Raw genomic sequence first — 15,450 nt, forward strand, 5'->3', positions numbered from 1 at the left:
AAAATATTATCATGTATTTATTGTGCGGTGGGCGAGTGGTTAGTATGTCTGCCTCACAGTTCTGAGATCGAGGGTTCAATCCGATGGGTTCTGACCTCCCTGTGTGGATTTTCTGTGGAGTTTGTTTGGCTATTCTACGGGTAGTCTGTTTTCCTCCAACATCCCCAAAACAAGCATTGGTAGGCTGGTTGAACACTCTAAATTGCACGTTCTTATGAACATGAGCCTGAATGGTTGTCTGTCCTCTTGTGCCCTGTAATTGGTTGGCAACCAGTTCAGGGTGTCCCCAACTTGCTGCCCATCTCTGGCTGTGATAGGCTCCAGCACCCCTTGCAGAAAATATATAAATGTAGTGTGAAACTGGCCGTAACAGTAGTAGTTTTTTGGGGGGGTGACCTTGCAACAAACTTTGTACTGATGTGGTAGTCCAGGTCAGTGAGTTGCTGCACCCTGAGGGCTTTAAAAGTGTTCTGTGTGCTTTCGTCCACTTCCTGAATGTTGGGCCCAAGGCACAGCTGTCCATTTGTGGACAATTTCTCTGCCCAAAGGGACCACTGACTGACTGACTGACTGACTCCCTCCATGGACATTGTATATACACACACACTGTGTCCATCTGTTTGGCTCCGTCTATCATTCACCCCTCTGGAAAACACAAGCCGACATCTTGATTCATTATGAATTTAAAGTACAGACCGGACAGCGGCATTTTATCTATGTGACCCGAGAGCCGCATCCGTTGGCGTCGATGGCAGCCACGAGTTTAGCACAAAAATAAATACCTACGTGATAACTTCACACCGCTGTTGAATTGAATGTGCAAACCGCTTAGCGACAGTGAAAAAGCACGAGGCTGACAGCCACTGAGAGGCGTACAAGGCTCCCCCCGAGCTACGGCTTCCTGACTTGTTTATTTGCTAACTGGCTGAGAGGGTCTGCGCTGCGCTAGGGGGCAGAGAGTGAACATATGGTTTGCTAAAATGCGGGCTTGTAGTCGCAAAGCCGAGGAGGCCCAAGGGATGGAGCCGCCGGCCCCTCGGTCCCTGTCTGCATAGATTCCTGCCGCATGGGCAGCCGGCGTCGCAGGGGCGTCCTCCAGGAGTCGGCGCTCTCTGCCCGCAAAGCCCCGGACCCGCCGAATGTGCGAGAGGGGGCCCGGTCGCAGCTGGGAGAGCGACTGACACCATGCTCCCCAGAGTATGTGGCCACTGCACGGCCTGGTCCCGGCACGAGGCCTCGCTGGTGCTCGGGTCCCAACGCATATGGACGTTTATCACGCCATCGTGTTGTGCGTTTGGAGGCGTTTGTTGGAAATGCATACTTGGCACTTGGGGAATTTGTTAGGAAGTGGTGCTTGGGTTGGATTGTGGCAACAACTGAGCAGTCACAAGTTTCTGTGGCAAAAAATCGGGCCAAAAATGTACACGTTATTATTTTTTCATATTTGTTTCATTAATTTGTATTTCATTTATCTATTTAATCATTAAAAATGTGTCATTGGATTAAAAAAAATATTATCATGGTAAAAAGAGCATACTACAATTGAGCACACTTTGGTGCCCAGTAAGTACGGTAGTCCAGAAAAATAGTGAATGGTTACTACCCACCTTCCCAGTTTAAATATCAATGATTTAAAATAACAAACAAAACAAACTTAATTTATTGTTTAAATACTTAACGTATGTCATTTCTGATGATTATTGTTCAATCTTATTTTATTCAATTAAGTCGGTCCACCACAGACTTGCTGTCATGATAGAGCAAAACTTCGGTAAAATACCAAACAAGTATATTAAATGACCACCGCCAACCCTTTCGCTTCAAAGAGATTGGTTTTCTACTGCCGTAACTGGAAGGCAACGGTTTAATACAGCCTAATGTAGTCTTAACAAAATATATCATAGGTGAACATCTTGAGTAGTTGAGGGTGCTACGTCTCACGGATATGACAGCTAACTTACACATATTTCTGCATTGACATGGAGACAAACTCGTACGTCGCCCCTCAAGCGCCAAGTGTTCTCTAATACACACACACACAAACCCCACAGTACAGTACACACATGGACTCATACACCCTACATTGACGAACAAACACATGCACTCCCTATGGGTCAATGACTTAATATGTACATACTTACACATTGTTGATAGGCACACACACACACCCTGAAGGTCAAGGCTGTGATGGACAGCAGTAGTGATGCACTGTGACACAATCAGCTGCTTCCCTTCATTTCTGCTTTCCTCTCCCCCCGTCAGGTGACACCCATGAAATAAATAAATCAAAATAAAAAGAGCCCACGTCCTCGGGGTGTTTTGGGGGTGCCGCGGGAGGGCAGCTGGTACGGAGAGGAAATCTGCGTCGGAGGAAAATGAGGGTGGTTAACATCTAGTCGGTCGTTCTCTGGTAAAGCCGGTTAATGTTTACCGTAATAGTCAAGTACACTCCATTTTGGGATGACAAAGAAGACAGGTTTTCTAAATGATTTTCCTCGAGTGTAGATATGTTACAGTTTAGTTTTAAAGGATATGTTACTTGGATACAAGTTGCAAGCAATAATAAGTGTAAATAAGTATATATATATATAATAAAAATGATAATATTAAGTTCCTTGAATTGATTCAGTACCTTGGACAGCGACGGGTGTCCTATCCGTTTCAACTGGGAACGATCATTCACAGTTGAAATGGAATTATCGACTTTCAACGTCAATGGTGGGCAATAATAAGTGTGAATAAGTATATATTTAATAAAAATGATAATATTAAGTTCCTTGAACTCATTCAACTTGGAACGATCATTCACAGTTGAAATGGAATTATCGACTTTCAACGTCAATGGTGGCCGATGATTTGAAAACATTTGAATTAATTACAGCACAGTTGTACGTTCCTATTTATTATTTTCTCCAAATTTGTTAGCAAAGCAGGTCGAGCCGAACTAAAGCGTATGCCGTGTTGGTGCGTGGATACTAAGGAGAAGGGCAAAAGTGTCTGCAGAGGAAATGAACCAACGACTCATAGGTCCTGTCATGGCTGAACCTTGATATCTGCCCTTTTCACATAGGAAGCCAGCTGACTTTGAAGGGCTGCCTTTTTACGGCTTGGACGCCGGCCAACGCTCGTCCGGCCCTCATCTGTAAAATCGCGTCGTGTGCTCACTTTAGTGTGAAAGTGAAAATGTCTCATTGTTTGCTCCCATCGGCGTTAACTGACATAATGCGAGGGCAGTTGGCCTCAGTCAAAGACACATATCCATCTTGGTATTTATTTAGTTAATTTTTAAAAATCTTTTGCAAAAGTAGACCGTTCAAAGACTTATTCTAGAAAAATTATTGTAACTTTTGGATTGCAATTAGAATACAATAGTTTTTTGTGAAGATAAAAAACAGCTATTAATTATTTTAGGGATGGTGTTTGTGTTTTGTAAATGATCAGACATTCCTTTTTTATGCGTTGATGCTATTTTACTCCGTATGGATGAAATTAAAAAATATGATAGTAATTAGGTTCATCTAAACACTATGGAATACTTTCAAAAAGTATTTTTCAATAGGTTCAAGTATGATTTAAATAGGTTCCATTTAAAGTGCATCATAGAAGTAAAACTATGCAGGTTTTGATGCTATTTATTGATTTAAAAAAATACACAGACAACAGAGAAGAACAAAACACCCTTATTTCTAAAATTTAGACTAACTATGATTCTGTGGTCCTCATCCCCCTGCCTATTGAACGGTCTCCAGCACCCCTCCAACCTTGTGAAAATTACCAGTACCCAAGAAAAATGAAATAAATGGGGGCAAGTCTAACTCCGTTTCAGCATGAAAGTACTACTTTCCATTTTAGCAAACGACCAAGAAGCTCATTCTTTTCAGCTTGCTTCCATCTAACTCTTCAGTGAAGCAGATGAGTGAACACCTTAACAGAAAAACAGGAAATAACTTTAGGGTATTGCTCTTCTTGGAGAAGGAAAAAGAGAAAAGGAGCTCGGGGGTGCTGCGGTGAATAATTGATATTAGCTGAGAGCGATATGAGTTTAACTAATGTGCCCAGCAGCGCACGCTCAAAGAAGAGCTGTTAGCCATTCCACCTCGGGCCTCAAACTCAGCGAGTGGAAGAAGAAAGAGAGAAACACTCATGACCACTTTGAGGAGTTTTCCATTTTAAACAAATAGTCCATCTTAGACGACACACTGCAAAATGTGTTTGGATGCAAGCGCGCAGCTGTCTCTGCCTGGTGGGCGTGTTGTCGGAGCCCCCCGGTTCCTTTCTCAGAGCAGTAATGGAGTGCCACTGTCAGCCTTGGCAGATGCCGCTCCATAAGGAGTCTCGGCTCATCTTGCTCGTTCAGAGCGTCATTGCGTTCAAACTCCAAGCCGCGTTTTAGTTACCCGCATCAGAAGGCCGGGTCGGGCTTCATTGTGGAGGAAAGAAATGGATAAATCTTAAAATGAAAAACACAGATGCAGACTTTTCCCTTTTAGTTTACATACGTATTTACTATAGAGTTTTACAATGGAAAGTAAAAGTAGCATTTTATAAAATCCCAATGTTAGCAGTCTAGGGTCTTCAGATTGAGGGGATCATTTGGGACTACAAGCCCATTGCTGAACTACAAATGTCATTTGGAATCAGAAATCTGAACTAGGCCAGTTTCTTTTTAAAAAATTGGAATATGCTCTTTACCTAGGAATATTTTCAGATAGTGATTTATAGGTTCCAATGTTTTCCCTCCCCGCAAGACAATTCAGGACAATCATCTTTATATTCTCTGACATCATCGTCGTTCTCAAAGACAGTATCAAACATCCAACGTCCACGCACCGTGCAAGTCAATCAGCTAGTCATCCAGTCGGGGACCCTTCACGAGGCATCGGGTGGGCTGTCGTGCCCACGCTGCCAAATGATGGCTGACAGGCCGCTACGTCGAGCTTAACCATCTGGAGCAAATGTGACAGTGAGGGGGGGTGGGGGATCACGACCATGTCTGCTCAATCATGGAGAATGGCAGCAGAGCTCAGTGACATGAAGGACCAAGAGGAGAAAGAACCACATGAGACTCTTTTTCTCCATTCGGAGCGCCAAGCGTGTTTCTCTTTCACTTCATGGGAAAAGTCACATCGAGACAGACGGGAGATTTAAAATATTTGCAGAAAGGAAAATAATAATGATGCTGGTGGTCGAATTAAGAGAGTCGTGTCAAGCATTAAAATGCCATCACTCACTGGACTAACCTTTAAGATGAGCTTGGCTGCAAGGTAGAGAGCACATTTGAGGATCTAAAGTGTAGGTGGTCGGGGGGTGTGTAGGGTGGGGTGACTGCTGTATTGTAGCGCCCGAGGGCGACGCTCCTAGTCAATATAAATGTGCGCGCTCGCTCCTGCCGTTTTCCCATTTGAGCGCAGGGACGGCGGAAGAGAGGCAGATAGACGGCACAGGGATACGACGACGCAACACACTTGGAGACACGTCACGCATCTTTTTGCAGGTAACCCATGACACCGCACAGTTTGTTTGATCCATTTTTGTCTATGTTCTCTTGTGTTTTGCTTAGAAAAATTGACTCTTGTTTGCTTTATGTTGAAGGTAATCTATTTCTTTGCACTTATCTTCAATCAGTTTATTGACACAAATGTTAAGTCCATTTTTGGGGGTTATTTGGTTTTTGTTTTATTGTAATTGGGCTTTAATAGTCAGCTAACTAGACGCAATTTCTAAAAATGTGGTTTATTTTTTTATCACAGAAATGAAGGGAGAGAAAAATCTAATTTGTACTTATTTATTTTTACTTAAATTGAGTTCCAATTTAAACTTATTACTTTGACAGCTATGTTGGGATTTATGGGATATAATTGCAATAAAATCAAAGTTATTGGGATCACAAATAAATATAATTATTGTATTAAAAATATCTTTTTGGCTGCTGTTGCCGTGAATCCATAAATGATAGAGGGGTATTTATGGAATATAATAATTTAAGCATACTATTTACAATTTATTCTAATCCTTTAAAGCCCAAATCATTAAATACATGACAACAAATTAAAATGTTTTAAACTCTGAGCCTTTGTTGGTCCCCCAGAAAAAAGATCTACAAAATTTCAAATCTAATTTGTCATGAATCTATATCATATTTATATGACACACCAATTTTCAGGAATTAAAAAATATCACATTGCTCAAAATTCATGTATCAAATATGTTAAAAGAATACCTTTGTTTGATATTGTTCCTGTCAAAAACATGGTTATTTTTGACAAGGCAAGTGTAAAGAAATCTAATTACTAATTGCTAAAGTAATACTTTTTTTCATTGTAATATTAATTGTGTTGTAATCATACATTATTTCAGATAAAACTGTTTTTCTTAATTTATTTTTCCCTGTACCAGGACGCTTCTCTTCTGGAAGGGAGACAACTCGAAAATCATCAGAACTCATAAACCAGGTAATTAAATAAATCCATAAACACGTCCATTGAAATATTTTTCTAGTTTTTCCCAGATGCCATTCCGTGAAACATCGATCAGTGATTGCTGATGCATGTCAAAGTGGTCCTAGTGTGGTTACTCTGTCCGTAATTGTAACAATAGATGTTCAAGTGGTTCAGCTTGTTGGATCATCAGCTCTAAAAGCCCCAAACAAGACCGCAGGGTTTGGATATGTTGGTAGAGGGAGGGGGTAAAGTGCACAATCCAGATATAGTGGCCAGCAGACGAGGAAATGTGTACTGTAAAAAATATATTTTTATTGATTTCCTGGTTACTGCAGCTGTTAGGCTCCATTATGAGCTCAAATGGGGGTGAGACCCCCCAGATCGATGAAGTGGTCACCGGGCTCCGATGGGACAGTCAAAATTGGGATTAGGCTTAAATGGCAGAGGTGGAAAAAGTACACTATCCTTTTTCTGTGCAGATTTATTATTATTTTTTAAAGCGTATTTTTACCAAATGATTAGAAAGTACAGATGGAAGGATTAAAAAAAAAATATCCGGAAAAATGAAAAGAAACATTAACACACGTATAGAATTTGAAATACACAACAGATTTCAAAACCACACCTAGATGGTAGATGCACTAACCACTAGCCCACTGTGTTCCTTCAAATTCTGTATTTTTGAGACATTTTAATAGAAGATAATTTATCTCCAACGTTGCTCTTTTATCTTTGAATGACCTGAGGAAAAAGAAGAAATAATAGCCTCCAAGCAAAGTGTTTTAAACTTGCATCCTCAATCCCTGTAGGGCCCCCCTCCTAGTGATAATACTTTCTTTTATTGTTCTTGACAAGAGGGATGTTAATTTAACTTTTTTAAATATCTAGTAAATGCAAGGGATAGAATTTGAGTGCTAAAGTTCTTCACGAGACCTAGTTCACGAGTACTTTTGAACTTATGTGCCGTTTCTTGACCCAGATCTTAGTCCTGCCCCTAATGATGCCCCCCAGGCATGACGCCAGGCCCTCATTAGTAACCAGCCCCCACCCACCACCGCCACTTTCTCTTCTAACCAAGCGCAACCCGCAGCTTGGCTTCATGGCGCCTGCCACTCGGCCTTCAAGGTTTCTTGTCCCGAAGACTAGCACCCCCCACCCTTCCTAACGCTGCACAGGTGCACAGCCCCCCTGTCATGACCCACTTGCCCTCCAGCTCCAACCCTCACTCGGGCCTGGTACTCTGCTGGAACTAATGAAGAGTGGCAGGAACAGTGAAAAGCTCAAGTCCGGTTAGTGGTGAGGTGACCTTTAGCTCAGGTAGACAACGCGTGCAGTCTTGAAGTATTTCGTTGTACCTCGCGGGCAGCCGTGGAGGGACACATTTGATTTCGATTCGAGTTAAATGCAGCATTCAAGAAACTCATCTTGTCTCTTCACAGGACCCAAGAAAATGCAGCTTCACGTTGGCAACCGTGTTGAAGGCTGAGGGGCCCACCTCCAAATGAGCAAACCCAGAGATCAAAACGCCTCAAGTCCCGCCACTACTCTTGTGAATGATTGTAAGCGGAACGCCATTGCGTTGAGTTGCCAAATATCACGAAAGATCATGTCCAAGGACGACGCTTGCAAAGTCACGCCCGCCTCGAAACACAAGGAACGCAAGCCCAAGAAGCCTCACTACATCCCTCGTCCATGGGGCAAGCCGTACAACTACAAATGTTTCCAGTGTCCTTTCACCTGCATGGAGAAGTCCCACCTCTACAACCACATGAAGTACAGCCTGTGCAAGAACTCCCTCTCCTTGCTCATCGAATCCGACTGGCCCTATAAAAAAGGCAACAATGTCCTTCACCCGGACCAGCTGCGACCTCCGCCGGCGGGAATTCGCGGCGCCGGGAAAGACTCCCAGGATACGGTGACTCGGATCGATGGGGGGCAGCAGCAGAGCGCGGTGGAGGAAGCCGAAGATCGGGAAAACCACGGACAGGAAGAGGAAGCAGAGGAGGCCTGTACATCGGCGAAAGGGAGGTCGGAAAGTGGAGATGCTGCAGAGTGTAAAGCAGATTCCGAGTTACTGATGGCGGACATGCTCTCTCTGGAAGACCAGTTGATACGGGCGCGTTCAGTGGAGGTGGAGGCCCAGTTGAAGCATTACAAGAGCCTATCCAAGACCTGCATGACAGCTCCAAGGTTACTCCCAGACCAGTGGCGCCTCGTCGCTTCTGGCAAAGCCAAAAGCGAAGCCACTCAGGCCCGGATGAACGGCTCCATCCCGTGCTATCCTCCCCCGCCCAACCTAGTGGACTATCAGGATCCCACCGGGCTTAACCTGTCGGTGCTTGGGGTGGGCTATCCCATTGGCCCAAGTCTTTTTTCATACATGAACTCTACTCTCCCCAGCACTCCAACCCATGCACAACTCGCTCAGCTTCCCTTTTTGGCGTCGGCCGCCCAGCTGATTCACCCGGCCTCGGGCAGTCATACGGACAGAACTTTCATCCCCCCGCGGCTCTATTACCCATTCGTGTGTGAACACAGCTACGGACCGGCTTCCGGTCAGAACGATGCCAGTAAAGGACACAAAACATCCACAAATACTGCCGATACGTTTTCGTTACCTGGTTTCCAGCCCAAAGTTAACCTGTGGAAAGTGCCTGCTTTAAGGCCCGGGGCAACCACGGTTTCCCCCGTGGGTCGGGTTTCACCTCTGGGAGTTTCTTCCGACGTGTCCTCTAGGTTGGGGGATAAAGTGAAAGCTTCACCCAAGGAAGGTAAAGCCAGTTGGGGTCTCAAGAGAACAGGCGGCCTTATGACAAACCATGAATCTCCAGTGGAAAAGAAGCCCACAACAGACTTCACTTTGGATCTTCTCAAAAACATCCAGACTAGTCCTACTCTAAATATGACAACAGACAAACTTTGGTAAGTACCATAAGTCACCCTTTTTTTTCCTCCGTACTTTGGCCACTTTTATCTGTCTTTTTTTTAAACTCTCACTCCCAACAGCTTATTTTATAAAAACTGTTAATATGGAACAATAACATGTGCTTGTTATGTTTCATGTTCCCTATTTTACTCTAACTTGAACGGATATTGTTTGTTCTTGGTTTCTGATCAGTAAAAAAAACGCCCCCAAAAATACAACTTATACTCCAGTGCGATTTCTATATTTTTTTCCCTTTCATTGCGCATTCTTTGGTCCGTGTGATTTATTGTCCAAAAAATACGGTATTAGATGATTAAATTTTTCCAGCCGCCTCGTGATGTAGAGGTTCACTCACCTGACTTTGATGCAGGCATGTGTGGCTTCGAATCCCGCTGGTGGTCGTATGACTGTGAGTGCAGATGGTTGTCTGTCTCTCTGTGTGTCCTACAATTGACTGGCGACCAGTCTAGGGTGTAGTCTGCCTTTCGCCCAATGACGACAGCTGGGTTAGGCTCCAGCAACCTTTTGGAGCATACGTGGTATGTGTCAAGAAAAGCAGTTTCTCTCAGTTAGATTGTCATGTCTTGATTCCAACATTGTTTGATTTGATCAAATTACGCTCCTAAGCTCAGACATACTCAACAGTTTAATCAGTCATTAGTTATTATTCGCTTAAAACATTTGGCAGTCGGATACTCTAATTTAAGATTGGTAGCATTCCTTTTTTTCAGGTTGTTTGTTTGTTGAACAGACTTAAACTCAGCCTTTCTCTACTTTTCAGCTCACAGAATTTGCACGCCAGGACTAAATCATCAGAAACCTTGTACACACAACATCTCACCAGTCCCAAAAGTGAAGCTTCCTCCTTCCCGGCTTCTATCGGCGGAAACAGCAGCCAAGAGCTTACTACCGCACGGGAGACGGGGGCCTCCGATTCAGTGACTGTTCTACTCAGCGACCTCTCGAAAGCTCTTCAGGAGTACCAGGAAGCTGAACGCAAAATTTCCCATCTGGAAAAGGAGGAACTTCCCGTCCAGCACCACCTTTGGGAGCACCTGAGCAAAATCCGAAACGAACTGTCGCACATCCACCAAGCGCTGGAGAGGACAGCCCGCCAAAGCGAGGGTCCGCTAGACCTTTCTTTTAAGAAAGACTCCACGGAGTCAAAGGAGTTGAACTTCAAGGACAATGTCGCCAAACAGACGGACGAGGAACAAGAGGAAGAGGACGACCGAGAGGAGGAGCAGAGGAAGGCCATGCGGGCGTCGCTGGAGAGTCGTAAGCAGTCGCTAGACACACTGATCAAGATGAGTAACAGCGGTGGGTCGTTGATGACCGCTGAAATCCTGGCTCCGGGAGCGCTGGCCATCAACCACAGCCCCGCCGAAGCCTTGTGGCCGGGCAGAACCACAAAGTGTGAAGCCGACTCCAGCGTGCTGCTCTGTCCTGACGGCAGATCAGTCATGTTTGCTGACATCGCGTCATCAGCTAAAGCGGCCAAAAGGCCTTGTTCGATACAGCGGGTGGAGGGGCAGTGCCCACAAAGCCCTTTAACGGCGATAGAAAATTAAAGATGGCTTGTATTTTGAGAATGTCCGTCAATCCGCACTTTGAATCGAGGCCAATCATTGTGGTTGTTGTAGACATTTCACAACTTGGTTCCCCCCCAAAAATGGTTTACTCATTGACGGCAATTCTGTGTGTATGTGGGTGTCAGTATTTGTCCAATCAGACTTCAGTCTTTGTGTGCCGTGGCAATTTCATCTGCGTTGGGCCTTCAGAATACTACAAATATTGAAGACCAAAGAGTTTTTTTTACATTAAATGTGAAATTTCTTCATTAATAAAGACGTCAGTTACTGTTGTTGACTTTTGCGGATGAATGGTTAGTTCCCACTAAAAACACATATGTGTCTTTCATTTTTTAGCCAACACTGTTTTGTTTAGCACCTTTTACTTGTACTGATTTGTAGCTACGAATTATTGAACACATATCTATACTATGGTCTTTGGGCCTGTACATTTCCTCAAAAGAGACGTGCCACTCATGCTCTATTAACTTGATGTTGTCAGCAGGTTGTCATTCGAAAAATCCTTACAATCAGTTTGACTGACAATCATTCCCAACACTTTGTAAATGTGAAAGAAAATGAAAATAATGTACACTGTTTTAAAGGTGAAATGGTTTTATAAAGATAATCTTTTGTCTGTTGTGTGTTTACTTACATATATAATTGTATTGCACGCATATTTCTTGAAAAAATAAAATATCGTTACAATGGCAAAAACAAGAAGTGAACGATATTAAAGAAGTGCATAGTGTAGTTCATGTACAGTAATTGTAACTATAATCAGATTTGCCATTTCCCAACTGATGGTGTCCAATTGAAGGTATATAGACACTAACTCTTAGGCCAAACGTGGTCTTAACATAAAGCGCTTCTACCAGCCAAATCACAGTTAAGAGGTCACCTGAGTTGGCTGCTCTAAAGGTCAATAAGCCCCAAGTTATGTCAGAACAGGTGAAAAAAGTGACTACAGAGGACAAGAGGGGTCAACAATGGGGAGGTTTACAACACGTGGCATCCTCAACCCCAAGCGAAAGGTCATCTGCCACATATGTAAATGCTTCCACAGATGTGAAACAAAAAGAATGCGTTACTATACAAGGTCATTTTTTAACAAAAATAAAAAAAACCTTAGTATACCTTGTCATTTTTGAAAGAAAAAACATTACTATAACATGGTCATCTTTTAATAATAATAATCGGACTTAGGCTCATCATTTACTCGACAAAAGCCTAATTGTCATCATACCCAGAAACTGCGTATGATGAAATTGATTACATTTTTTAAAGAGAAATAGCTTCAGGATACATGGCCAATTTTTTAAAACAGAAATAGCCTTACTATACATGATCTTTTTTTGCAAAGTAAAGAATGCTTACTAAACATGGTCATTTTATGATAAGAAAAAAACTAACTACAATGGTCTGTTTTTAACAAACAAAAAAGATTTACTATACATTGAAATTTTTTTTTGTGAAGGTAAAAAAGGCTTACTATACATGGTCATTCTTTAAAGAAAAAAGCCTTGCTATACATGGTCTTTTTTTTACGACATAGTATAGTAAGGCTTTTTTTTCGTAAATATATATATTAAATGGGGGTTATATTAAATGGGTAGTTAATATACCCCCCACATATATTACATGGGGCGGTATATTGTTCTGTTTTTACAAAAAAAATCACTTTATATATGTATAAAGCGACTGCGAAAAGGTTTGCCTCACCGATGCCAAAAAAGAATAAAATGGATCACTTACCTCCCACTGTCTTCTTACTTACCTTCAGTCAGCCAGCAGGAGGCAGATCACCGCCCAACGTCCTTCATGTTTCCTCACCCCGAAGTTGTTACACAGAGGGGATTGTGTGTCGTGCTACTGCAAATTCAGAGTCCTGATGGCTGTGGGAAAGAAGCTGTCCTTAAGCCTCCTTGTCCGTGCTTTGTGAGACCGGTAGCGCCTGCCAGAGGGAAGCAGCTGGAACAGGTTGTGACCAGGGTGGTCCGGGTCCCCAACAATGTTCCCGGCTCTGCTGAGGTAACGAGGGCTGGCAATATCTTCCAGTGAGGGCAGAGAGCAGCCGACGATCTTCTGGGCAGTGTTAATCACTCTCTGCATGGCCTTTTTGTCTGCTGCCGTGCTTCCAGCGTACCACACTGTGATGCCGTATGCCAGGATGCTCTCCACAGTGGCTCTATAGAAAGTTACCAGAAGCTTAGTGTCCAAGTTGTTCCTGGACACTAAGCTTCTGGTAACTTTCTATAGAATAGCATAGTAAGGCTTTTTTCGCAAAATACGACATAGTATAGTAAGGCTTGTTTTCGCAATAAACGACATAGTATAGTGAGGCTTTTTTTTGCAAAAATTGACATAGTATAGTAAGGCTTTTTTTCACAAAAAAAACGACATAGTATAGTAAGGCTTTTTTCTTAAAAAAACGACATAGTATAGTGAGGCTTTTTCTCTTAAAAAATGACATAATATATAAATTGCCCCTAGGTATGGGTGTGAGTGTCCATGGTTTACCATCTCCTTGTGCCCTGCGATCGCGGGCCACCGATTCAGGTCCGGAGACAGCTGGGATTGGCTTCAGCACCCCCCGCGACCCTGAGGATAAAGCAGTTCAGAAAATGAGATATCAATCTTACTTAACATGATCATTTTTTTTAATGAAAACTCACCATACATGTTTTTTGGAAAAAAGGCCTTACTAACATTGTCATTTTTTTCAAGAAAAAACCTCATTAAACATGGTCATTTTTTTCAAGAAAAAAAGCCTTACTATACATGGTCTTTTTTTTCAAGAAGGCTATATTTGTTTAAAAAAAAATCTCCATCTATAGGCATGTTTATTTCTTAAAAAACGACCATGTCTACTGTACATGATCATTTTTAAGAAATAAAAAGGCCTTACTAATTTACAAATGCATTTAATTGAGAATGCACGTCAACACTGCTCTCATGTGGACAAAAGAGTTCATGCAAAAACAAGGCACTATTTGAAATTACTGTTCATCCCTCTTTCCAATTATTTTAAGTGGTCAAGTAATTTTTCCTCCAAGTCATTTAAGAAAGCAGTGAAAATTGTTTTTACAAACTGTCAGATATTCCTTTAATTTCATTTTATACATTCAAATAAAAAATATTCATGGAGCTAATAAGCAAAGTTTAAAACAAGAGCACAAGTATTCCATGTGGCACATATATAATATATATGTATATGTATATATGTACATTTCCAAAAGGGTTTGAAAACTACAGTGTGTTTCCATAGCTGCACAGGTTAGATAAAATTGAAATTCTCATAAGTGGTTTGTGTTCTTCACCGAGTTGCGGTGCAACGAGTACAAAAGCGAGAGGTCAGGGGTCAAGTGCTTTGGGGGAACTTCAACTCACAGAATAGGTGAAGAAACAGGCTGCGTATATAGGCCCGTTTAAAATAGCAAGAAAAAAAGCAAAATTTGCACAAGACAACATAATCGTGCCATGTTTTAAAGTGTCCTCGTCACAACAAAATGTCGGAAATAAAGACGAATGCTAGATTGAAGTATCAGCCAATGTTTGGTTGCACTGCAATAATCAAAAATCAAGACATCAATTGGAGACAATAAAAGGTTCCTCAAGTAGTCAAGTTACAAGTGCAATCCCCAACCTTTCCCTCCATGATTTAAAAAAATATCAAAAAAAAAATTTATACATAAGCATTACAAATTCCATTATCAGTCAAACTTGAGTTTATAGTACAGCAGATGCCCCAACACTCAATAACAAACCATGCACTTACATGATACTATATGTCCAGTAGTTATGTACACTAAACATCATTAACATTCCGATATAGAAATTGTAACAATAGTAAAATACAGCAGACAAATAAGTAATAAGGAAAAACATATATATTATTTAAACTGTGTGTGTGTTATCCAGTCTGGCATTTGGGAAGATAATTCAAATCGCTGTCATGTATCCCCTCACAGCTTATTTTACACATCCCCAACTTTAACAACACATTAAATAGGATTTCCCTCTGCCCATAAAACCTCAACCCTCACCCTCGTAAATCAATTTCCATCCAGTAAAATTTGCAAAATTTGCAAAAATTTGCGTTCCAAGGTCTTGTTGAGAGCATTTGCTCAAAGCTGTCATACAAGTGTGTCAGTATGGCAAAAAAAGTATGGTTAAAAACACAATTAGGGTGAAAAGGGCAAGTGAGGAGAAGAGATACTGGAGGGATGTTGACATTCAGATCTATTTGGAATCTTTTGCCTCAAACAGCTTCATGCGCTCTTGCACGGTCAGTCCCTCTTTCAGACTCTGCCAAGAAAAACACAGAACCACAATAACATCTGAGGAAAGAAGTGAAGACTTAGAAAAAGGGGAGGGGCCTAAGAATAACGGCGTTTCATGTCACGTGTGCGCGTTCATTACAAGAGATTTGGATGGGGAAGCATAAAACGTTATGCAAAATAAACACACGAAGGAAAAAAAAACACGTCTTAGTACTCTAAGGCATCGCAGT

General features: G+C 42.1%; 2 protein-coding genes and 1 long non-coding RNA gene across 13 annotated transcripts in view; 1 reads left to right on the forward strand and 2 right to left on the reverse strand.

Annotated features, from left to right (window-relative positions):
• The window catches only part of LOC144093212 (uncharacterized), a 117,167-nt gene extending 107,382 nt beyond the window's left edge, over positions 1-9,785 (reverse strand). The window contains exons 1-2 of the long non-coding RNA XR_013306235.1: positions 9,722-9,785; positions 2,142-2,360 (exon numbers count right to left, since the gene is read on the reverse strand). This is a non-coding gene — a long non-coding RNA (uncharacterized LOC144093212). The remainder of the gene's footprint in view (positions 1-2,141; positions 2,361-9,721) is intronic.
• On the forward strand, positions 5,347-11,807 carry prr35 (proline rich 35). The gene is made up of 4 exons (XM_077626547.1): positions 5,347-5,494; positions 6,397-6,452; positions 7,880-9,362; positions 10,148-11,807. Exons 3-4 carry the CDS (start codon positions 7,942-7,944, stop codon positions 10,935-10,937), a joined length of 2,211 nt encoding a protein of 736 aa, XP_077482673.1. The 5' UTR covers positions 5,347-5,494; positions 6,397-6,452; positions 7,880-7,941; the 3' UTR covers positions 10,938-11,807.
• The window catches only part of LOC144093206 (uncharacterized), a 37,053-nt gene continuing 31,428 nt past the window's right edge, over positions 9,826-15,450 (reverse strand). For 9 of the 11 annotated variants that reach the window (XR_013306224.1, XR_013306223.1, XM_077626542.1 and 6 more), the window contains one exon: positions 14,016-15,245. Coding sequence is in view for 7 of the 11 variants with exons in the window: in XM_077626542.1 (XP_077482668.1) it covers positions 15,180-15,245 (66 nt within the window). In the remaining 4 variants the exon portion in view is untranslated. Of the gene's footprint in view, positions 9,889-12,571; positions 13,126-13,457; positions 13,539-14,015; positions 15,246-15,450 lie in introns of those variants that run through there. The other 2 variants (XR_013306226.1, XR_013306225.1) reach the window with 2 other exon arrangements.

This window comes from Stigmatopora argus, chromosome 18, assembly GCF_051989625.1.
Source record: "Stigmatopora argus isolate UIUO_Sarg chromosome 18, RoL_Sarg_1.0, whole genome shotgun sequence".
NCBI classification, from domain to species: Eukaryota; Metazoa; Chordata; class Actinopteri; order Syngnathiformes; family Syngnathidae; genus Stigmatopora; species Stigmatopora argus.

Bases quoted from the DNA above. Each gene is read 5' to 3' on its own strand.
- prr35 (XM_077626547.1), top strand. From the start codon at position 7,942: ATGAGCAAACCCAGAGATCAAAACGCCTCAAGTCCCGCCACTACTCTT. The intron at 9,363-10,147 runs GTAAGTACCATA...TCTACTTTTCAG, and splicing joins ATGACAACAGACAAACTTTG to CTCACAGAATTTGCACGCCA.